Source organism: Eurypyga helias, unplaced genomic scaffold, assembly GCF_000690775.1.
Source record: "Eurypyga helias isolate BGI_N326 unplaced genomic scaffold, ASM69077v1 scaffold6456, whole genome shotgun sequence".
Taxonomy (NCBI): Eukaryota; Metazoa; Chordata; class Aves; order Eurypygiformes; family Eurypygidae; genus Eurypyga; species Eurypyga helias.
This window is the reverse complement of record NW_010258449.1, coordinates 3893-28902: the sequence shown is the minus strand read 5'-3', so window position 1 is coordinate 28902 and position 25010 is coordinate 3893. Positions and strand designations below refer to the sequence as shown.

General features: G+C 40.0%; 1 protein-coding gene across 1 annotated transcript; it reads right to left on the bottom strand.

The window, feature by feature from the left end:
• Positions 1-16594: 16594 nt before the first annotated feature.
• On the bottom strand, positions 16595-17680 carry CCR6 (chemokine (C-C motif) receptor 6; the record flags this gene model as incomplete). Its single annotated transcript, XM_010154328.1, has 1 exon — positions 16595-17680. A coding segment is annotated over one exon (1086 nt), but the record flags the coding sequence as incomplete, so codon positions are not given.
• Positions 17681-25010: the final 7330 nt, after the last annotated feature.

Sequence of the window (25010 nt, the reverse complement as noted above, 5' to 3'; positions counted from 1 at the left end):
GAAGAGCAGAGCCTGTGACTCCACACTGCAATTCCCTCCAAAGCCTAAGAGAGAACACCAAATTCCTGAGTCTCCCGGTTACTCTGCTGTCAACAGCAGTATCGGTTGCATCCTGGTGTTGCACAGGATATGATGATTTGCTTCTCCTACAGGTCCCCACTTCAGGTCAAACTCAAGTGGAATTAAAATTCCAACCTGCCAGTGATTTTTTCCAAGTATAATGCTATTTCCAAGTTGGTTGGAGGTTTTTTTGTTTGACATTTTTTTAAAACCTAGGAAACAACGCACACCCACAGAATTCCCTTAGCTATCTGTAGGGCACAAAGTTCAAATGCTGAGCAGTTACGAGCTGCCAGCATGAAGGTTACCCTCAGTACTAAGGGGCAATACAAAGGCTGTTGGTGGCCTGTTCCACTGACATCACCTTTTGCACCAGGTGCCTGGAGACTCCATATCTGGGTAGTGCTTTCTCCAAACCACAAATGAAGGAAACAATCTGAAGCCTAAGAATGGTGGGATCTGGAAAGAGGCAACATTTGCCAAGAATCTCTCCAAACACATATTTCGCTTTAGGCACCACACCCACTGTACAACAGGTAAGGAATTATGAACAACTGGATTTTGTGAGGAAACCTCCCTGACATCATCAGCAAGGAAAAGATACTCCAACCTTGACACTGATAAGGAGCTCTCCGAGTGACTAACTTGACAGTGTCAGCTTTTATCCCACTAAAACTAAAAATAAATTCCAATAACTATCACAGGTGATCATCTCCATCAGTTCAATACACTGTCATCTCAGAAAGGCAGGAGGGGTGTATTCTTAAGGTATGAGGTTTCATAGGTAAAAAATAATCTGTTTATAAAAATTAACACTGCCTAGGCTGGTAGGTGACTTTAGTTTGGGTGAGAAACCGAACACTAAAACTTGCTCTGGCATAAACATTTTCAGTGTTTGCTTTCTCATTGTTGTGGATCGCCAGGGAATCAGTGAGCAAACAGCAGCTCTCACCCCCAGCCCTGATCCCTTCCTGGACTGCACCACCCAACCAAAGGCACACTGAGCCTCCCCCTCCCCAGGAGAAAAGCAGCTGCTCAGCGCCTGTGTCCAGAGCAGTCAGAACTGCTTCCATGAGGCAGAAATACCCGTGTGCCTTGGCAGCCATCGGGAGCAAACAAGGAAGCGCGGTACAGGCTGACATGGTCTTGAGAAGTGCTTGTGGGAGTTCTCTGGTTAAACGGGGTTTTTTAACCTAAAAACTATTATGAAGACTAACATGTTTTATCTGAGGTAGTCTCCTAATAAATACTAGAAAATCAGAGCTGTTGGTGACGGGGGCACCCCAGGAAAGCCTTCTTCCTGTAGCACTCTCTGAAAGACTTACAGGAGAAGAATTTTCCTAAACCCTGGAGCAGTTCCCAAAGTGTCTCCCTGCTGCAGATAGCAATGAGAGTTTATTATTTGTAAATTTTCCTTTTGTTTCTTTAAATCGTATTATTAAGGGTGGACTAATAGCAGTAAGCTTGATGCATATAGATAAAACAGAACAAGGAAACATAAACCAGTGGTGATAGTTTTCTTCTAAGCAGCACAGAATACAAAACATTCAACAAGCGTTGAGATGCTAGACTTATCCTGTGCTCACTGCATTTTCCAAAATCTGATTGATTTATTAGTCTATATCTGCACTGCTCTGATACTTAACAATGCCAGGCACAGATCTTGATTCTTCTCTGCTGGGAATGGTACAACCCTATAACAAAATGACACTTTATTTCATAATCTGCTTATGCAAATAAGTATAGAGCTGTCTCATGGGTTATGTTGGGCTTCTGTAAACATGAACATACAATACAAAAAACAAGTATAGTATAAAAAGGATGAAGTTTGTCTATTAATTCCCATTAGCTTCTGTATGCTTTGGGACATGTCTAAACTGGTACAATGAAAAACATCATACATCAACATCAAAAATCCACTTATTTTCTTCTTTTAAAAACACCAAATAATTTCAAAAAAATACTTAGCTAGACAATGAATTTTATAGGGGGAAACAGAACTATGGGTAATTCCAGAGCAATATCTAACTCTTTACACATCAGAGCAATTCCGGAGAAAAGCAAGGTTGGTATCAAGTTAAACAAAACAGAGTTTCCAGACAGTTCCTGGCAATATTTAGTACTTAATTATAATCTTCAAGTCTTCTGTTCTAGGAGACATGCTGACAAATACATTTAGAAAGTGTATAGGGTGATCACAGTTTTTGAAGTTATTAATGAGTTTGTGATATGTTTATATTTGCTTACTTTTCATTATACTTTAAGATCTATCCTTCTTATGCAATATGCAATTGTTTGATGATGTAATAGGAAATAATACATTTATTTAAGGTGAGAAACATAACTCTCTATTTGTATCAAGTTGCTACTTGTTCCATATGACCACAATGGCTGGTGCATTTGAAAGCTACTGACAACTGATAAAACTCATTACTGTGATCACTGACATCAAAGACTAGCAAATTATTTCTAATCTATGGTCAGTTCCACATTATGTTGTCTCAATATTTGCCACCAGAACATTGTTCATGCTATTGAAGTCAAGATGTGCAGTGAGACAACACTTCTCACTCCCAGCTGGAGCAGCTCAGCTGGACCTTGGCCTTCCGCCTCTGCCATGGCAATACTTTTTTCTGCAAAGTCTGCACACTTTAACATCGGCATTTCCAGCGTTTCCCCATCTTTCTCCAAGTGGATGCCAGGCCTCCTCCCAGTAAGACACTGCCGTCCACCTCCCTAGCAAAGTGGAGTCGTTAAAAGCAGCCAAAATGTAGACCATAGACTAGTTCTACTCTTTTCAATTTTTTAAATCTCTCCTTTTCACTCAGGTGCCAGCAGCATGGGCAGCTGCCTGCCCAAACAGCCTGTGCTGTGGCGTGGAAGTGTGCAGCAGCAGTGCTACCGCCATACTCAGCTTTTTGGGACTTGCTCCAATTTTTTTTGGACCAGCAGTTTCAGACCAAGCTCATGACTTGCCCCTGGATATTGCTGCAACAGTGAGGGCTTGCTCTTCCTGAATCAGTAACTTGTTAGTGAGATTTGTTTACTAGCTCTGAGTGTACACTACTAGCAACTTAGTAACAGTATCCACAGTTCAGTGTAATAATCCGGTTGATATGAGTTGCTCTCATTTAAGCACAGTTCATTTGCTATCTACCATTTTGGATACTTCAGGTTACTGGAACTATGTAGAATTGATCTTGGCCTCTGTAAAGACTCCCCAGGAGAAGTTTCTGTTGCCTTGCGTATTGCTCATCCAAGTTGCACTACAGCAGAATTGTCATCACAGTTGAAAACTTCCACATCAGTTGGGTTTTGGGTTATTTTTTTTTCTTCTTTCTCATTTGTACACCATTTCATATACAAAAAGAACTATGTTAAATGTAGGATGGTTTAGCTACCTGTTAAATATGATCAACATTCTGAAAATGTAACTCAAAGGCATCTTAATACTTCTTCTCTCCCTCTTTTTTTCTTTCAATACACAGGGATATCGAAGAACGCTTAGGACACAAAGACCCCTGGCAAGCATTCTGAGGAAAATAAAAGCTGGATCAAAGTGACACCTGAAAGTTCACAAACTAGGAAGCATTACGTAAATGTATGAACATATACATAGTATGTAAATGCATATATAAATAATATATAAATAAATGTATACAAATGAATACATAACTAAGCTTCCTCATAAACTCTGTGTAACCAAGAAGTAGTCAGAACCACGTACAACTATGTCTGGAGAGAAAGCTCTACATACAAAGACATTTGCCTCTGCAAGGGACTGCTACAAGGTCAGTGCAACCCCTTCCAATAGTTCTGCTCCATCCCTGGCAATAAAGGATACCTGGACTTTTCTGGGTGGAACTAGGATCGATTTACCTGTTTGCAAGTGCAGCAAAACCTGTACCTCCCGAAGGCAAAACAGGAAGGCATGGGCAAGTCACTATAACCCCAAGATAGGATGGTAACTAAAAGCAGCTTGAGAATGGATTTCAACCTTCCTCTCCTGTTGTTCATTTCTATAAATGAATCCTTAGACAGAAGAGGAATTCACCAAATAGCTCCCAGCAAGCAAGCCTGAAACTGTGAAATGGGCATGTGTGCTTCATCCCTTGTATTATCTGTTGCTGCGTCTTAGGAGAGAAGTTTGCAGGTAGAGTAAAAAAGGGCCAGAGCTTAATTCTCTGCAGACACTGGTATCTGCTATGAAGCAAAAAAGAAAGATTTCTGTTAACTGGAGCATACCCCCCACCTGAGAGAGAGCGCAATCAAGTAATTGGTAAAGTGTACTGATATAAATGGGCACACAGTCTCCATTACACAAGGACAACTCAAGCCCCCAACAATAGAAAAACACCCAGCATTGGAAAAAGTCAACTGCGTGACTGCATTGTGCACTCTCATACATCCGTGTTCCCCCAGGCTGCAAAGATGCTTTGATTACATCTACAAAGTAATAACATCTATCTACGGTCTGACCTCCCTGTGCATCCTTCGCGATGTGACATTACAAAACGCAGGTGTTAGAGATATTCCATTACCCTCTCAGAGCATTTGAACGGGTTTTAGCCAGTAGAGGGAAATCTCGCACTGTTCCAGGCGAGCAAAGAGGCAAAACGGAAACGCACAGCTGTGGAGCCCTCAACATCAGAAGGATATAGACCAGTTGGAGCGAGTCCAGAGGAGGCCACGAAGATGCTCAGAGGGCTGGAGCACCTCTGCTATGGGGACAGGCTGAGAGAGTTGGGCTTGTTCAGCCTGGAGAAGAGAAGGCTGCGGGGAGACCTCATTGCAGCCTTCCAGTACCTGAAGGGGCTACAATGGTGCTGGGGGGGAATTTTTACAAGGGTCTGTAGTGACAGGAGAAGGGGTAACAGGTTTAAATCGAAAGTGGGGAGGTTTAGATTAGATATCAGGAAGAAGTTCTTCACAGAGAGGGTGCTGAGGCACTGGAAGAGGTTGCCCAGAGAAGCTGTGGATGCCCCATCCCTGGAAGTGTTCAAGGCCAGGCTGGACGAGGCTTTGAGCAACCTGGTCTAGTGGAAGGTGTCCCTGCCCATGGCAGGGGGGTTGGAACTGGATGGTCTTTAAGGTCCCTTCCAACCCAAACCATTCTGTGATTTTAAGAAATGTAATAATGAAAATCATTTTGTGCCCAAAAGAAACACTTGCTCTCTGAAGTAATCTTAAGGGATTCTTTGGATAGTATCAGTGTATTATATAGGAAATTTCAAAACTTCCTAATGAATGAGCAGTGGTATTTTGTATCCCCTCCTGGCTGCTGAACTCAGACTGATGTACAGGTCAGCTTCCAAGCACACCCACACCCAAGCCTCTACACTCAGGTCAGGAAGACAGTCACAATGATTTGCTGACAGTTTTTAAGTTGGAGCACTGCTCCATTTCTGAACTAGGTGATACCACGTAATCGACTCAATCTGTCTATATTGTGACATCCACCTTCCAGCTGGAATTAACAGCCCACGTTGAGCAAAGTCCACAAGGAGGGCACTTTGCCAATGGAGCTACACTGGCTATGACAGACTATTGCAGCAATAATGCAGATACAGCTTACACCAACAAAGCTGACTTTCTGCCAGTTATCACTAACCCCTACTTCCTTTGCCAGACAGATTTCCTTGAGCAGTATTATTTTGACAGCTGGGCCTTTGGCTCTTAATTAAGATATTTTTAAATCTCACTCTAAGTTCCTTTTGTGCACAATTCTTTGGATAAGCTTCTCCACCCAAACAAGATGCATCTGATAGCAGCAGTCAATATCTGGGCATCGGGGAGCATAAACGTCTCTGCAACCAGAACCTTGTAGATATGAATGTGTCTCAGTTGATATCAACAAACACCTGATGTTTCCTTATAGCATTTTTCCCATGAGATTTTTCTGATGCCTGGTACTATGGGACATTAAGGTCCATGGGAAGAGCAATGTACAAACATATGCTAAAAACATTACCCAGTATGTCTGTAGTTGTCAGATCCCATATCCCACACTGTCATGTGGTAGCTTTTGTTTATCCTTTCAGTCCACTCGGATGCTTTGACTCCCATCCTGAGGCAAGAAGGACACGAACTAGTCCATGTCTAACAAAATTCCTGTATGCTTCAGTTACCTGCTGGAGATGCTCAAGACTTTACCAGGTACCCTGGAGTATCCACCAGTTTGCCTATGTCTTAGGCATGTTAGCTGCCTTTGTAGGAGGAAACGGATTTCGAGGACTATTCATTTCTAATAACCGTATTCCCAAAAGTTATCTTGTGGGGTAGAAGTCAGCAGAAAAATGAGTCAAGAAGGTTTCTTATAAACCTGGGTTTTAGCCCTAACAACAACTACTAATTTTTCTCAGATGATCAAAGGCAGTGACAGAATGCTTACAGACTCTTTACAGTCACAGTGTCCAGGCAGAATCCTTCAAAGAGCTGTTGGGTTTGCAGTTTGCTGTGAGGGCCTCTACAAAGATGTAAGAATCCCTGTAATGGATTTTGTACTTCAGTTCAGACTGGGCCCTTTGTTTGCCTTTATTTTACCTTTTTTCTTAAAACCTGTTACTTTAGCTTTCGTTATGAATGCATAAAATTTACATTTAACTGCTGTGAACATGTCTGCGATGAAGCAGTATTCGGGAGTAATTTTTACACAAAAATATTTATTTACTTAAAGGCCAAACAATAATAAAAAAACCCCACCTTAATTCAATGTGTTCTCCACCAAATAATAATTACCTTTTCAGAGATCACACCCTGTATAATAGAGCAGTGAAATACAGAACTTTATATTCTCTGGCAATAATTCCATTCTATCTGTGCTGTATCAAAACTTGGTCTTCACTTAAATCCCTTGAGCAGTTTCACTCTTAGCAAATATTACAAATTGCTCTAGCTGCCAGACTCTGGAATGGATAAGAAATCGACCTTCAGTATTCTCCTACATTGCAATCAACTGGGAAGCCAAAGAGAGACGTTTCAGACAAGAGAAATGCGGTTTGTGTGACACTATACATGCTTATTTTTCCTTCTTGTGGAACTGTACTGTATCATTAAATTATATAACTTTGCAAATTGAAAATGCACAGATACAGAACAGTAATTAACTTTTACAGACTGAGCAGGAACTGAACTTAATGGCCAAAGCCATTTTGATTTCAGTAACCTTCTGAGATAGTGACAAAGTGCGAATCAGTACCTATGACAATCTGTTAATATACATTTTCAGAACTGCAGCAGTATAAAACTAGTGTAATGCAGAGAAGAATCTTCTAAATGTGTCGTTACATACAGTGAACCAACAGATGTTCAGATGCTAAAACACCACCAGCCATTAGAAATAAACACTATCTTAAAAAGGATCTGATTTACTAAGAAAAATCTGGCACCCAGTTAATGTAAAGACAGTTGGTGTTCTCCATACTGCACAGTTTTCCACATAGAAGATACCTGAGAAATCTGCTTATTTCTGCCAGTAGAGTCACAGAACAACAAACTGTTATGTTTGATCAGTGAGAACTCTGGAGATCATCTAGTGCAAACCCCTCCTCAAAGAAGAGTAAATGTGTGCCAGAATGTATTTGCATTATCTATTGAAATGTCTAGGTCATATGCAGTTTTCATCTGTAAACGTATCAAATAGGTACCTTTATAATAAAAACTATAGTGCTATTTTTCAAACATCTGCTTGCATGTGCAACCGGGGATTTCTTCTCCCCTTATTGTGTTACCTCTAATAAAATAGCATTTTCAATGATACCTCACAGAGTCTGAGTACCTTTCTTACTGGGCTGGTAACAAACCAGCACCTTTTGATGAAAACAGTAATCCATGTTGCCACTAAAATTTGAAAATCCACCAAAAATCATTCAATGAGCATTCTACAGAACTTCAAGATGGGGTGCAGAACTGAGAAACAACTTCAGGATTTATTTCTGGTTTTTAGGTTCTTCTCCTACTTTCTGCACAATTTTCTGGGCTAACTTTGGGACATAGCTTGATATTTGCTGAGGTTTAAAATATTACCTCCCTTTGGGAGGTCACCAGTGCCCCACAGCTGAGCCATGGTAACTTGCAATAACCTGAAAGCCCAGCTCATACACATGAATAAAACATTGCTAAAAGGTGTTCACAGAACTCAGAGTCAGGTACAAATTCTTACCTGAGAATGTCAGACTTGCAAAAAGACGTTCAGGGCAAGGAGTTTCTTACACAGTTGTTTTGACTGGAAATATTTGTCCATAGGTGCCCTTAGAGGATGTAGCAACAGTTAAGTAACCTGATGCCTTTGGAATGGGAAAAACCAGAAGTGATAAAAAGGAATCCCATTATTTTTACAAAAATCCAGAAGAGCAACATATTTTTGTGTGTTTAATAAGCAAACCCAACAAAAATACTTACTGTTAGAATTACCCAGTAAGCACACAGCCTAGCCCTTCATAATTACTGAGATCTTAACGAGGCATAGCTGCACCTCATTCTGCACAGGAGCAGCTGTGCCCCTCCAGACACTGCAATCCCAGTTGCCAGTGACGGTTTCATGGTGAAGCAGAAGCTTACCATTATTGAACCTATTAAGATCAGCTAAAAACACTTAAAGATGGAAAGGAGGAAAACTACTCTACTGAAAATGAGGTTCTTTACTTTCCTTCTGCACTGATGAGCAGCAGTAGCAACCCCCTAGGAAGGGGTGTATTGGTGGAGAGAACAGGCAGTGGTCTTGCAGAATTTCAGTTCAGCCACAAACCTTAGCTTTGAGGAAAGAACAAGGTAAAGCTTTTAATGCCAGTATATTATTCATCATATGGTTATAACATGTAATCATATTATTATAATGCTAAACTAAGTGATTAAAAGCATGTCTTTGGGCCTTAAATCTGTAGAGATTGGAGAGACAGAAAATCAGTTTAGGATAATCTGAGCACGAATATTTTAAATGTGGTTTAGATTTAACTAAGCAAGCATTTTTTTCCTTATTTCACACACACACACACACACACAAAAGTGAAATTAGCTATCACTGAGTTTTTATGTCCAATATTTGGCAACTTTAATAACAATTTTATGCCTCGTGACATGTTTCTGCCGTTTTTTATAGTTATCACAAAACAATTATTCGTATCCTTATAGAAATATATACAAGGAACAGAAAAAATGAAAAGGAATTTGGTCCTCTAGTAAGAGCAATAAAGCCATCTTAAAACCATGATTTCTGTTGCTTTCTTCAACAACATATTTTAAAGTAAAATTCCAAAATTACAGGTATTTATAGAAAACTTGAGAGGGAAGAAAACTGTTCAGAGCAACAGCGCTTAGAAATATTTTGTAATGACTCCAGCTGCATGCAGCCTAAGACAAGAACAAGTCAAGTTAATGAAGACAAAGTAGAAAACATTTCCTGCATTGATAAGTCTGTTAAAAAAAAATCCTGTTTTATGTAAATCCCCGCATACATAACACTTTCATTAACAAGCACTGTGTTCATGGCAAGTTAACTACAATGTAAAAGGTACACCAGGTTCTTCAGTCTCTGCTTTGACTATTTGCATCTCTGCTGATACTGGGTTTTATAACCAGCAATTGCTTCTGAAGTGTAAAACCAACACACATATCCACTGGTCTGAAAACACCATGAACTGGAAAAAGCCTCTGAAAACAGTACTATTTTTAGCACTGTTATTATGACCTGAATCTGGTTTGAATCTGAATTAGAAAAATAGATACAAAACTGCTTACATTTTGCTATTACAATTTTATGGCACAGATGATCACAATACATTATAATTCACCTAGGATAAATTAAGAAGATTATTTTAATGTTCATAAAGGAGTCTCAGAAATCAAACCATCTACCATAAATACAGATCATTTATGCATTCTAACCATACGTTTTCTGTATCTTAGTATTCCTTTTCTCTTCCTTTCTGTATATTTAATGGAATACAGAAACTAAACACTGTTTTTTAAAAACATATTTCATACTAAAGAAAAACAGTAGCAAATCACATGAACTAGAAGCAAAACTTGATCTGATACCTACCAGAAGTTCATATCTTAAAAACTGAATACTAGCAAAACATGAACAAAGAAAATGAAGGATAGCAAGTAGAATTCCAGTGGTAATTACTTTAATGGCTCCATATCTCTGTAAAAGTTTTTCAGAAATGGGACCAAAAATCACACCAAAACCATAGCTGGATAATCCATCCCAGGCTAAGAAACAAAAAATAATCACCAATTTTCTGATAATTAGATAGCTTTTTTCCTTTATAATTCCTAACAACCAGATAGGACTAAGGACAAATTCTTCACAAATACAACCACCATGTTTTATACTGAAGCATATGGGCTGTTTATGGTTGACATAAATCAAGATTACAGGTATTTTCTATTTATTTTGAAGAAATGCTCTGACTTCAGTGTTCAGCCATTGTTTCTTATAGAAGGAGATGAGTGTTCTCTGATTCCCCTAGTCCTCAGTGAATAAAAACTTCATAAAAAAATTCCATTACTACAGCTTAAATATGTATTATTACATTACTTCCTGTTAACTAAAATAAATGTAGGAATGGCAAAGCTATACTAAAACTGAATAAGAGCTTTAAAAAGTTTTGATAGAAGAATATTAATTATACTGGTTTAGCTCAGCTTTATATATAGGTATATCAAATTGATAATGCAGTAATTTATAATCGAAAGAACATGAAAATAAATGGAAGATGATGATTTCATCAAAAATACAAATGGTTCATTAGGATATACAGTTGGGTTACATAATACCGTCTATCCAAAGAAATCTGACTATGGTTGTCAGCTAGAAAATCATACAAGCAACAGGTTTTTCAGCTTGTAGAGGAAAGGGATTCTGACTTGGTGGATAAGAACTTTCACCATCAAAATAACTTTTTAATGAGCAGGTATTTTTTCTCAACTAAGTAAAATGCAGACACTTTTCAACTCAGGTTAGATAATAACGTTCATTCAACCAAAAATGGAGAATTTGTTTTAAGGAACTTGTCACAGAAGGAAGTTAACTATGCTCAGAGCTGCCCAAAGAACAACAACTTGCTTAGTGGTCACATCATTACCACTAGGTCTCATGTCAGCCACCCACAGTAGAGGAGATGTCTTTTAATTCCCTCCTCAGCCTGAAGGACCTGCAACTACATCTCCCAGAAGAGAATTAAGAGCTATCAGTGTAGTACAATTTAAGGGTGAAACACCCTCCTTTCTTTTTGTTTTTTGGAGCTGTACTTTGCACAGATGGCTTCAAAGAGGGTATGAGCTCCTAACTCACAGGTAGTGGCAGGAGGTGGTACATCCTACCACAGGAGTTGGTAGGAGGGAATACCTTGATTGGTTGGTGGCAGCATAAAAAAACAGATTATGAGCCTCTTTCAGTGCTTTTGTGAAATTATTTCCTTGGCTTTTAGTATAGTATCTGAAAACTAACTGGAAATGTCAAAATATTTTAGATGATTCATAAGACAAACTGTTTTGGCATTTTGAAAATGTTATCATTTTTACTTAATCTGAAACTGCTTTTTCCAATTCAGTCCAAATTTTGAAAGCTTCAAGTACCATCTTCTTCAAGTACCATCTTCTTGCTACTTTTGTAGGAAACCCCCACAAAATTTTCACAGTTATTGTCAACAAGATTGCCCTACAAAGATCCAAAGCAGAGTTTAGTCTAAATAAGAAAATCAGTTATGCTTGTTACGTACTTAATCATTATCAATAACCTTCCACCATAAATGCTCCTCTCTAGACTGGGGTTTTATTTCCTGTTTCTTTTCAGTTTCCACTCATCAACTTCAGCTGCTTTATCTTTTATCTTTACATATAATTTTAATTTTCTTTCCTCTGCCTTCCGTTGCTAGTAGCAAGGCTCAAATAACATTGACCTCCTCTGCCCATTGTGACTCTCTTGCAGATTCACCAGCTTACAGTAATCACGCTTCTAAGAAAATTAATATATAAATAGAAAGGATAGCATATTAAACTGAAATAGAATGGGGAAGAAGTTGCCAGGTTTTATGGGGAGATAAAATATCAATATTTAATTAATAAATTAAATATTGATAAATTAATAATGATGTCTCAGAAAACAGATTTAGCTTGATGCTATCTGCACTGAGATACTATGTCTTTATTTAACACTATGCCCTCGTGACTACCTCCTTCTGAACTGCTCAAACGGGAAGTGTTAAACAGGGCTGCCATGGAGCCACCAAAACCAGAATGGAACACGCTAACAAGCAGAGTCCTTGTACATGCAGCCAATACCGCAACCCAACACCAGCCACCAGCTGGAGGAAGATATGAATTGCCTTCTTGAAGCTTATCGGCCGCATCTTCTGTGTATGACATGACACAATACAGTGTGTATCCTTCTCTCTAAGTATGGTAGGAAATGAGGACCTATATAAAACCAAATCCTTTTTTCTTCAAAAATAACAGATGGAATACATGCAACAAAAAAGAAAATTTCACCATATATTTGCTAGGCAGTGTACTGCACAGCCACCACAACATGAAAATAATAATAAAAAGCAGCAACCATAGCAAGTTCTGAAAAGTTACTCCATAAGGAGTGAAAGTTAACACCCAAGTTCCTATAAATCTGTGCTCTTTTCATGGCCTAAACTCCCAACACCAACCCCAGCTCACCTGTCAGTTCTCCTGACAGAGCCACCAAAGGAAAGACACAACATTTGAGGGCCCGTCAGCAATACCTACTGGAGAACCTGCCACTATAGTCACCTGCTGCTAAACAGGGGGATTCTCCTCCTCCACTGCTTTTGCTCTGAACTGGTCTTTCTTTACCTTACAGAAGATTGCACAAACAAATGGTGAGAGGGTATTGTATGTAAATTAAATTTTGAACTACCCATACTTCTGTTCTGTATTTGGCCTCAGAAATTGAATAAGAAAGCCAGTCCATGGGTTGGAGCTGTGGTTATACCTTCTCAGCAGCCCCTGGGGAGCCCATCCTACCCTTCATCCCAATTTCTCCAAGACAGGATGATGATCGACTTCAGCTATACATCAAATGGGATTTTTAGCAAGGCCTTGACATCATCACAATTCATACCTTAAGCACTGTTTTAGTCCCACACATGCACCACGTTCCCCTTCCCTTAGCAACAATTCTCACCCACAAGAATAAGGGAAGAGGTGGGTACATTTTCTGCTTTCCAGCATTAACCAGTCACAAGTGGTGTTCCCCAGGGCTCAATACTGGGGCCAGTCCTGTTTAGTATCTTTACCAATGATCTGGAGAAAGGGATCGAGTGCACCCTCAGTAAGTTTGTAGATAACACCAAGTTTGGCAGGAGTGTTGATCTGCCCGAGAGTAGGAAGTCTCTAAAGAGGGATCTGGACAGGCTGGATCAGTGGGCTGAGGCCAACTGTGTGACATGCAACAAGGCCAAGTGCTGGGTCCTACACTTGGGTCACAACAACCCCCTGCAATGCTACAGGCTTGGGGACAAGCAGCAGAAAAGGACCTGGAGGCATTAGTCAACAACCGACTGAGTATGAGCCGGCAGTGTGCCCAGGTGGCCAAGGCCAACAGCATCCTGGCTTGTATCAGAAACAGAATGGCCAGCAGGACTAGGCAAGTGATTGTCCCCCTGTACTCAGGACTGATGAGGTTGCACCTCGAATACTGTGTTCAGTTTTGGGCTCCTCTCTACAACAAAGACATTGAGCTGCTGGAGCATGTCCAGAGAAGAAAATGCAGCTGGTCTTACAAGGAGCAGCTGAGGGAACTGGGTTTGTTTAGTGGGGAGAAAAGGAGACTCAGAGGAGACTTTGTAGCTCTCTACAACTAAACGAAAGAGGTTGTAATAAGAGGGGGTGTTAGTCTCTTCTCCCAAGTGTCAAGTGATAGGACAAGAGGAAATGGCCTCAAGTTGCACCAGGGGAGCTTAAGATTGGATATTGGAAAAAAATTCTTCACCAAAAGGGTTGTCAGGCATTGGAACGGACTGCCCAGAGAAGTGGTCAAGTCACCATCTCTGGAGGTATTTAAGAGGTGTCTGTATGAGGTGCTTAGGGTCGTGGTTTAGTGGTGGTAGTGGCAGTGTTCGGTTAACGGTTGGACTTGATGATCTTAAAGGTCTTTTCCAACATAAAAGATTCCAAGATGCTATGATCATTTCCAGTGAGCATTTTTTGCTCCCACAAGACAGTGGCCAGGGGGTTGTGCTGCCTCCCGTGTGGGGCAGATGTCCCACCACCACCTTTTAAAACTCACCAGGGTCCCTCACGGTTAACCAGGGACTGGTGACCTATGAGGCAGCATGCTGGCCCCCTCTCTCTGGGGAAGGTCCCAGACTGCAAGGCTGAGCTTTGGTCTCTTTTCACTCATTCCTCACCCACGAGGGAGTGTGCCCTTTCAGCCAGAAACTGCTTCATGAAGGCTGTGACACACTCACCCTACCCTGGGGACCACCCTCTCCGCTCGGGGTCTGTCAGTGAGCCCCCTCTGGTGGGACCGTGACAGTGACAGGGTTAGCAACTGCCTCTTCGCCAGGGTCTCGCCCCTCAACCCCACCCTGACAACCACTGGGGCAGTGCTTGGGTTGTGTTCAGTGGCTGAAGGCCAATGCCAGCATGGCAGTGGGGCTCTGCCCAATGGTGGCCATAGCGCTCGGTGGCCTTCAGTCGTGGACTTCCCACCCCAGGGCACACTTCCTCACGCAGCCTCTGAGGGAGAGATGTTACATTGTTCAGATACGAGAGATTTTGCACTGAATAAGAGAATGTTTCAAGGCAATACATGTAGCAAGAAAGTCTTAGATCTGAGGGGAGTTTTTTCCTTTTCAGTTACATTTTTTATTTGTTGAATTCTCTTCCAGAAAATCATCAGTGCTATATACAGCAAATGCATGCATCTGCATTTACATAATTTTGCATCATATTCTTGCCTAAATTGATATTCAGTCATGATAAACATGTGCAATCTTTATCACACCTGGCATTGATATTTAAAACCCTCACACTGCACTGCAAACAAGGATGGATTGCACCAGCCAAGGCAGCACTACTTTCGTGTAGTACCAATGCCCTTCCTCAAGGGATCTTCAGCTCCAGCACTGTGCTTCCTGGCCCTTTGAATTGCCACTGAGCGATGTGGTTAGATATCCAAGCTCTGCTGTCTCTTCAGCCGTGAACTTTAAAAAAAACCCAACCAGACTAAACAGCAAGCTGCAGATTACCTTAATTTACACAGCCATAGGAGTGTAATGTCTCACACAGCAGCAAATCCAGACACCATCATAGCTTATGCTCCCATTGCAGAGGAGCTGCAGAGGACTCGTAGGTACTCCTAGCAGAGTGCAAACCGTGGTGGTCCTCTTCTCTCCTCCATCCTGCCCCTCTACCCTCCAGCTCTGGCTCCCGTCTACCTCGCCATCCCACCAGACTGCTACGATGTGCTGAAGCTGGCTCAATAAGAAGATCCACTGAGGATCTTCTGAAAAGTCATGGCTGGGTAAAACTAATTGCATTTATCACAGATATTTCTATATTCATGGTGAGTCAAATACTGACTCAGTAAAAATTCTGGCTGAATTAAGTCAGATTCTGGTCCTATTTTTAGGTATAGTCCTTAATAATTTCTGAAGCTAATAAAGTAAATCTCTGAAGCTAATAACGTATAAAGTAAAATAAAATAAAATGAATTCCAGCACCTGAATCCTGTGCTAATCAAAGAGAACAGACTCCCAAGCAAAGCTCCATTCCCTGTTCAGAAGATAATCTCAGGAGATGTCATAAACTCTTTCTGTGGATATTTCAATGTTCTTGTTAATTAATATTTTTCTTTCTTTTTAACATTCTCTTTAGTAGACATGTCACTGTTGGCTTTGACCAGCCTCAGCATTGGTGTAAGCAACTCCCAATGAGCAGGTGGAGTGTAGAACTGGGCAAAGATTTACCACACCTAACAACTAAGCCCAGCTGTGACAGCAGCCTTGAGCCTGTTTCTCCATTTCTCTGTTTGCTTTCCTGGCCGCGCTCTGCTCAAAATGCCAACTCTTTATGTTCATATTGTTACAGCATGGCCTCTCTGCAACAAAAGCACAGTGGAGACCTATGCTTAAATGGGATTTCCAGGTAGAAGTAATGAACAGAAACAATATGAATGTAAGCACAATGAGTCTGAACATAACCCGATTCCTTTACTTAGTACTTTGGGAGTATTTCAGTGGACATGTAGGACAGATGAGATGCAATATTTCCTTAGAAAAAAAGGAGGGTTCTCTGTAAACCTCACTTTCCTGATAATTCTAAGAGAGTGCACTTTTAGAAGAGCATGAATGTTAAGAGAGACGAGTGAGATTTCAGTTCTCCACAGGACAGTGTTATTCTTCTATCTTAATTCTTTTCCTGAAAAGAGTTGTAGATTGTAGGAGCTCCCTTAGAGGTGCAGAGAAGGCCAAATGACTTGCTGTCACAAGCACAGTGACACTGGTTTGGGTTGCTCAGTGGGAAGAGTCTTCAGTAACAATGCTGTTCACATGCTCTATTATATAGTAAAAGAAGATCCATTGTCAGTCAGAATTTCACTAGTCTGTCTTGAATGACAAATATCAGAGTTTGTCCTTGAACCACGTTTATTGTATTTCTTGTATCTCATGCACCATAGGTCCTTCATTAGCTTCACAAAATAACTTCTGAACTTCACTCCAATAAATGCATAGAGCACCGGGTTCACACAACAGTGTAAAAATGCTATGGCTTCAGTGGTGTATTTTGCATAGGCCATTAGCTTGTCATTGTCACAAGATTGGTCTATCTTGCCCATATTTACAGCTGCCACAAGAAGAACAATATTATAAGGTACCTGGCAAACTAGAAAAACAACTACAATTAATACAACCACACGGATTGCTTTGTTTCTTTTGGAATTCTGAGCTTGTTGTAAGGATTTAACAATGAACGTATAGCAGAAAATCATGAATATGAAAGGTATAAAAAATCCAAATACAACTTGTAGACACAGCAACAGTGATTTCAGCATCGTGCTTTCAGACTTTCTGTCAAATCTGTGATCACAAATCTCTTTGGTTTCATTGGTGGAGAAGCTGTAACTTTCACTGTATAGAAAAGAGGAGCTAGAGATTAAAATTGATGATACCCACACAACCAAACAAATGAGTTTTCTGTGTGTGAGCATTCTTGCCCTGAGTTTGAATGACTTTGTTGCCTGTACGATAGCAATGTACCGGTCCACGCTGATAAAGGCCAAAAACAGCATGCCACAGCTGAAGTTGATCGCATAGACACCTCTGGTCATTTTGCAAATGAAATCACCGAAAATCCATTTGTCAGAAGCATAGTTCACTGCCCACAGTGGGAGAGTGAGAACAAACAGTATGTCCACTATGGCCATGTTGAAGAGGTACACATCTGTCATGGACTTCGTTCTTTCATATAAAGCAAAAGTCATCACTACAAAGATGTTACCAACTAGGCCGATGATGCAAATCAGTGAATACACAACTGGCAGAAATGCTTTTGTGAAGTTCCTGACTTCCAACTTAGAACAAGGTTGTGTGATTAGAGAAGCATAGTCTGAATAATATGGATAATCTGTGGTACGAGGGTCTGTCTGTAAAAAGGAAGATCATCAGTTAACACATGGACGTTAATCTCTAATTTCTATATAGTAGAAAGAGGATAGATGACAAAGTCACACAGATGCAAGGTACTTTGGAAATCTTTCAAAAATTCGTATACAAGTGCCCTTTGCCTTGCTGATTTGGAAGTGACAATGCCTTATCATAACTGTAATACTTCTGTCTGGTCCTTCCCATGCCTCAGCTTCAAGCTTGTATCAAACCCGTCTCAAGACAGTCCACGTCACTGTTGTTTCCTCCAACATTACCTGTTTTACACTGTTTTCACCAACCACACACCCCAATTACAAATGCAGTTAACACCGCAGAGGAGACTTATAAGAGCTAGCTAGGGAATTGCATAAAACCTTAACTAAAACATGAACATGGAGATAATCTTTCTGGTGGCCCAAAGGTTTCCGTCTTTAAATACATTATGAAGATGGATTAGTGTGCTGTCACAAAAGACTCTACAGTATAAAAGTCTGAATTTGAAGTAGGGGTCTAGGATGGTAAAGAACCACCCTGGATGATAAAGGACCATCAAGGCTGGGGAACAGGCCTTTCTAGTGTGTAATACATTTCATACTAATGTGGCTTGGCTAAATCAAGGCCAAAAATGATTAGTCCTCTCCACCCAGCTAAACAGGCAATCCAGGATGGCTGGCCTGAGAGACAGTTAGCTGCACAACAAAGACCAAACCTATAGTTACATTAGGAGAATGAAATCCGATTAAACAGTGTGCTTTCACAGTGAAATCTGCTGTCAGAAACATCTCTTCAGCTAATCACTCTGGAAATCAGGGCTTTGGGATCAGCACCCTCAAAGAGCTGGGACTTCCAGTTTCATTGCTTTATTGATGTACTAATATAGTTTATCAATTAAGTACTTACAAAATTCATTTTGGCAGTACACTTCTCAGAAAGAAAAATATGTTGAGAAGAACTTCAAAATACTTTCCCAAGGATTTCTGAAAAGAAAAGAAAGTCAGCTGGATTGGGAAACCAGCACAAGAAATGTGAATATTAGTAGCAAGTAGAAAACCACAACAGGAAATAAAACATTTATTCAAAGAAGAATCTTATCACTTCAACTACACCAACAATACACAGGACTGCCTCAATAAATCACACATGTGCAGCTGTGGGAAGTAAGTGGTTTGTATCAGTATCATTAAGAGCACAGTCTTACATATAGAATGTTTATGCATACAGCTACTAAACGATAAGTGAGAACATGTGACTCACTTCACATTGACTTGGCACCACAAGAAATTAGAGTAAATTAAATTCTACTTTCAGAAATTCTGTATGACAATGGCAATCAGTGTATTGAGGAAATATGGAACAAATGAAAAGCACTACCTTAGTATACCCCATAACAGTAATATGGCACTTTCTTGTGGGGTTTTTTACTCAGATATTTTGCCAGTGTCTCAGAACTCTTAACATCACATTACTTACCCTTTCTTATTGCACTAGTGAGGTAAATTAAGAGTACCAGGATAATTGTTTCTTATAGTGTAAAGGACAGTACACGACATATGAACAGACTGAGCACTAGTGTTATTTTGTCTTTGTTCAGTGTGCAGATCCTTGTTATAGACCACACTCTGACAATAATTTATTTTCCTTATCACTGTGACACCTAAGTATTTCACAAATGGTAATAAATTAATTTGCACAACACCCTGAGGTGAGGAGGTATTATTACATTTATTTTACGGAGAAGAAACCTGAGCACTGAGTCATTACAGGAGGTGTCTAGTTGAGTTATTCAGTTTGAGACACCTGTCCCTCCCTAACATCACTTTGAGAGTGCTTAGCATTGTGAAGGACTTCAGTTATGTAAAGGATTAAATCCATTGACTCTGGTGGCAGCCAGGCTCAGACTTCTGCAAATCAGATCACAGAGTCTTAAGTCACAGGCAGATAAAATGGGGAACAGGCCTTTGGTGGCCACATGTGCAAAGCTGGGCTTAAATGACTTATTCAGACTCACACAGGAACCCAGGGGCAGGAGATTTAGTTCCTCAGTATCCTCCTGCATGACTTCAGTTCTCCTCTTCTTTCCACTAGCTGCTCTGTGAGAACGGCACATGCCAGCAACACAGCAAGCGCAGGGACCGGACAACACGAGGGCCCATCTGTGCTAAGGCTGCAAATGGCAGTTCCGTCTGGAGTTTCTCTGCTTTTTGTTAGTTGTGCTGCTAATTAGGAAGCGTGCGTGGGTCAGCTTTTAAGTCTAGATAAACAAATCCTTCCCATTTGAGAATTACCAGAATTTTAAAAGAGGGAGAGAGAGGGGTAATCATCTGTAAAAGTGGGGCAGATGCAGTCCACATATAACTGGGAAGTTGGGGAAGGGAAAGTACTGAACACTCTCCAAAAGCATAATGAGGGTGAGACTCTCTATGACTCATGTGGGGAGGCTGGCTCATGACAGAGGGTTGCAGACGGGTAAAGACCCATACTCCATGATGTTGCTTAAGCATCACAGCTTCTCTGGCTTTCCTGCCCTTTAAATAAATCTCTAACCACCTCTCCAGCTTCCTCTGATGGCTTTTCAAAGCTGATTTTTAGAAGCTGCAGGAATATGACAGCCTGAAAGCACTCGAACACCTTCTGAAACAAGCTTTAAACAATTAAAATTGTCTCTCAGAAGTGCAAAGAAGTGTAAGGCAAGCAGGTAAGTTCTACATTCACCTGGGACTGTGGTACCCTAGCCCATCTTTAAGCAATTCTAATGTCCATCTGCTGTTTTACACTCCTCTGACCCCATCCAGCCAGACACTCATGGCCTTGCTTGGTGCCTTCTAAAATTCTAGAATAGTTTGGGTTGGAAGGGACCTTAAAGATCACTTAGTTCCAAACCCCCTGCCATGGGCAGGGACATCTTCCACTAGACCAAGTTGCTCAAAGCCTCGTCCAGCCTGACCTTCTGTTACCCTTTCACTTGGCTGCAACTCCAGTAACTCTTCAGTTAGGCAGCACTACAAGGGTACCTGTTTAGGTTATTATTTTAGAAACTGACATTTTATTGTTGCAAGAAAAATTCTAGGTATTTGTCATTCAGCCTGGAGAAGAGGAGGCTCTGAGGAGACCTCATTGCAGCTTTCCAGTATCTGAAGGGGGCCTACAAGGGTACTGGGAGAGGACTTTTTACAAGAGCCTGTAGTGATAGGACAAGGGGTAATGGGTATAAATTGAAATCAGGGCGGTTTAGATTAGATGTCAGGAAGAAATTCTTCACAGAGAGGGTAGTGAGGCACTGGAACAGGTTGCCCAGAGAAACTGTGGATGCCCCATCCCTGGATGTCTTCAAGGCCAGACTGGATGTGGCTTTGAGCAACCTGGTCTAGTGCAAGGTGTCCCTGCCCATGGCAGGGGGGTTGGAACTAGATGATCTTTAAGGTCCCTTCCAACCCTAACCATTCTATGATTCTATGATTCTATGACATCTTGCTACGACATACATGGTTAAAATATACAAAGAGAGAGCCTGACTATACATTCTCTGTAACTGTTGCCCTTCATTCAACTTAGCCAAAGCCACTCTCAAACATTAGGATAACATTTAGAAAAAGGGAGAATGGGTGTTTCCTACAGCCTGCAAGGAGAGCTAAGAAAGGAGATCTCTTAAGATTAGCACTGAAGAAGAAGGGCTTTCTACTCCCCAGAAGAGCTCAGCAGAAAGGCTTCGGGGAACAACAACTACCCATCATGGGGGAGCTGCGTACCCTCCCTGATGCTACAGGAATTCACAAAGGCACCACCAGTCACACTGTTGTTGAAAAAAGGACTTCCACTGTCCAGCAAAAGCTTCTTGAGGATGATTGGTACAAGATTAGTAGAAAAGGACTCAAACTGAAACCAGAATTGCAGAGATCAGATTTAGGACGTGACTGAAATCTCCTGAGTTGATTTTTTTTTCTGAATTTGAAACAGCATTCACTGAAGTTAAGAAGATGCACTGGCTGGAAAGGAAGTTGAAGCAGAATTCCTGTAAACGCAGTTCTCTTTTCAATTTAAATCTAACAGCTTTTTAATAAGCATTTTCTAATTTATAATCTGCATATTTATTTCTTTATGTAGTATTAAAGTATGAGGTAATTATAAAAAATAAATTTGCACATATATAGAGGTGTGTGTGTTCTAACATTGTTTATATACTACATATGGACACATACTATGTTCTGAGTATTAAATGTATAAGCCTTGTATTATTTAGGTTACTATTTTTCTACTTGTTCCACATATTTCTTTTCACTATGAAAGCAATACATGAGTATTCAAAAGCAAGATTAAACTACAATATTAAATACAAATACATTACTTGAATTATACAAGTAAAAGACTATGGATAAAGAAACATCTCAAGAAAAAGACAGGTTTCTATAAGGAAAAAAAATTCTCCATTCTTGCAGGGAATCAGTAACTATTTTTTAAACATTGCCCACCATTGTAAGCACACTCCTAATTACATGTTCAGTTTAATAAATTCATCACACATACATACATTATAGATTACCTATTTTATTTTAGTACTTACCAGATTTTAAAATTGCCTGAAGATCAGGTGAAAGAGAATGTGGGATTCTGTAAAAGTGTCCTCTCAAGAGGAGGAGACACTTTAATTTGAAAAACAAGAAATAGCAGCATTAGTTAAAGGTACAGAGTTAAATTGAAAAAATCACCACTTCCTCCTGAAAAGCAATAACAATAACCTGCTTTTTTACATAAAGGAAAAACATTTAACCTTATCTGTGCTGGAAACATGCAAGCTGGAGGCAAGTCATCTGATATTTAGGTTACCTATGTAATGGTATTATTTTTTAAATGATTCAGCTAGCATTAGAATCATAAAAAGTAGGGTGTTGCCACTGTGCTCAGAGCACACCCTGAATGATGAACGATTTTTGCAAAGGGTGCACTTAATGTCATGCAGATGAGAAGTTTAATCATTAATTATTTAAATCAACAAGATCACTCACAGCAGAACTGCAAAAGTGAGACACGTGTTAATTACTGAATTGAATAACAGCTGTTTTCTGAAGAAAAAATAATAATATATGGTATATGCCACGGTGCACATTATCCAATGTTTTGCCTGAACTGCTAACTCAAAATATGCAAATGCCTGGGTAAAGAAGGAAAACGCAATTCTACTGGCCTGTTTGACACAAACATTTGTTGCTTGTGTGCATGCAGTTCAGGTCTGTTGTTAAAGGAACTAGACATGAAAATATTTCATTTTCTGATTCTTGAAATTAAAAAGCCGTAAATGTTTCTTTCCCAGACCTTAGTTTTTGATGACAACTTAGGTGTTTGCATGAGCAGGAAAAACAAAAACTAGTAAAAAACCTTCAAACCTCTTATTTATTTTAAAAATCCCATGTGTGAGCATCCAGTTGCAGCTTGTGATCTCATTAGAGACAGTGGATGGCACTAATGCAGGCAGGCTTGTAGGATGTGATTAAACTAATAGAACGCTGGACCTAAAGAAATGCAGGATGATAGATTTCACGGTCATCATCCCTTCAAAGCCGACTATATCACAACCGCGGTGGCTTTTACTTGTTTTTAACTACATTTTTACAGGGTTTCCTTAAATTGCTGTTATTTGCATGTCAAAATGGAAATAAAAAATGGAAAATAATCTAATGGAAATAATGGAAAATAATCTAATTAAATGGAAATTACTTGTTTTTAACTACATTTTTACAGGGTTTCCTTAAATTGCTGTTATTTGCATGTCAAAATGTAATAATGGAAATAATCTAATTAACTTGATGTGGGCTTCAGATGTAGCTCATAATGTATTTTCTGGACTTTCTTGGGAAGAAAACACAAGCTTCATTTTTAAATCTCCTGTCCCTCAAGTGCTGCAAGGAACAGTGCATTTACTCTTCATAAGCTGAGGAGCACACACTTTCTGTGATAACACGGCTAGCCAGCCTAGATCCTGTTGACGGGGAACTTGCTGTCTAAATGCTGTCTGAAGCAAACCACTGACTCCTGCTCACAGTGTCTGACATTCTGAAGTATAGGCTCAAATCCTGTTAAAAACAGCAAATTCAGAGTAGGAGCACATTATATTTTGGCAAAGGAATCTGCCGGTATTTCACTGTGGGCCATTTCACTCACGGCCTTTTAAGTGCTTCTTACTCGTAACTCTGGGACTGAAAAGATGGATTTGTGTTCTGCAAAGCAAACTTTGTTACACAAAGACAAACCTGGCCCGTGGCAATCATGTAAGCAGCAAATAACGAGCAATAGAAGTAGAAGTTGCCTCTGTATTACAAAAATGGATGTTATTTCAAATCACCAGCCAAGCCCACAATGATTCAAACAAGCACTTTCGCTGATAGTAACAGCTTCCAGCATCTCTCTCAGACAACAACCTACTTTTGGAATACTAACAGATTAGCCTGTGAAGCAGCTGAATATTATCAACACTATTGCATGGAATGAGAGCCATTAAAAGATAAATCAACATTTTCATGGTTAATTAAAAGATAAATCAGGATTTTAGCTTATCCATTACAAAAGCTATTGCTCATCTTGGTCTGTATTCAGGTTTTTTCTAATTTAAATATATCTCGTGCTTTTAGTCTGCAAGATATTCAATATTCAGCATGAATAACTCTTTCAGAAAGTGAAGAATTCACCAAGTAGGTGAACATCAAAGTTAATACAAGGTAACTAGTCCAGCTTACCTTCTCAACACGTTTTCTCTTGACCCAGTTACAAAGCCCAGACAGCCTTCCTTGCAGACGCTTTGTGCTTTACATTCACACTGTGGCAAGTGGAAAGGGTTTTTTTTCTTTTTAACACAACTGTCTGAAAATCTGGATGTTATGCAAATGAAGCCCCCACATGTAGTTAGTTTTTGTTCATATGTTAGAGCTCTGAAAGGAAATCTACTCTCGTTTAGCTAATATGGTTATTGCGGTTTCTCAAATCTCACCACATGTTAGTTTTCTGCCACCGCTAATTAAGGAAAGAAAATATTAAGATAAGGAAAACAAAACCTCCATCTGAGTTATTCCAGAATCCACATGTTCCTTCTGGAATGACTCAGGACATAGGGTATTTTTAATTCTAAAAGAAAGGCAGCGCACACCCCCACACACACTGTTCCATCCGGCTTTAATGTTCATTCAGTTAAATTTAGATCAGTCTAATCTGGTTCAAAAATCTAGCTTTCTGCTGACGTTCTTGTCTCTTCATCATTCTGTCAGACTACAAAATGTGAACTATACATTTACATTTGGGCTGTTTATATTACCTATTTAATCTTTTTGTAACATTACCATCCTA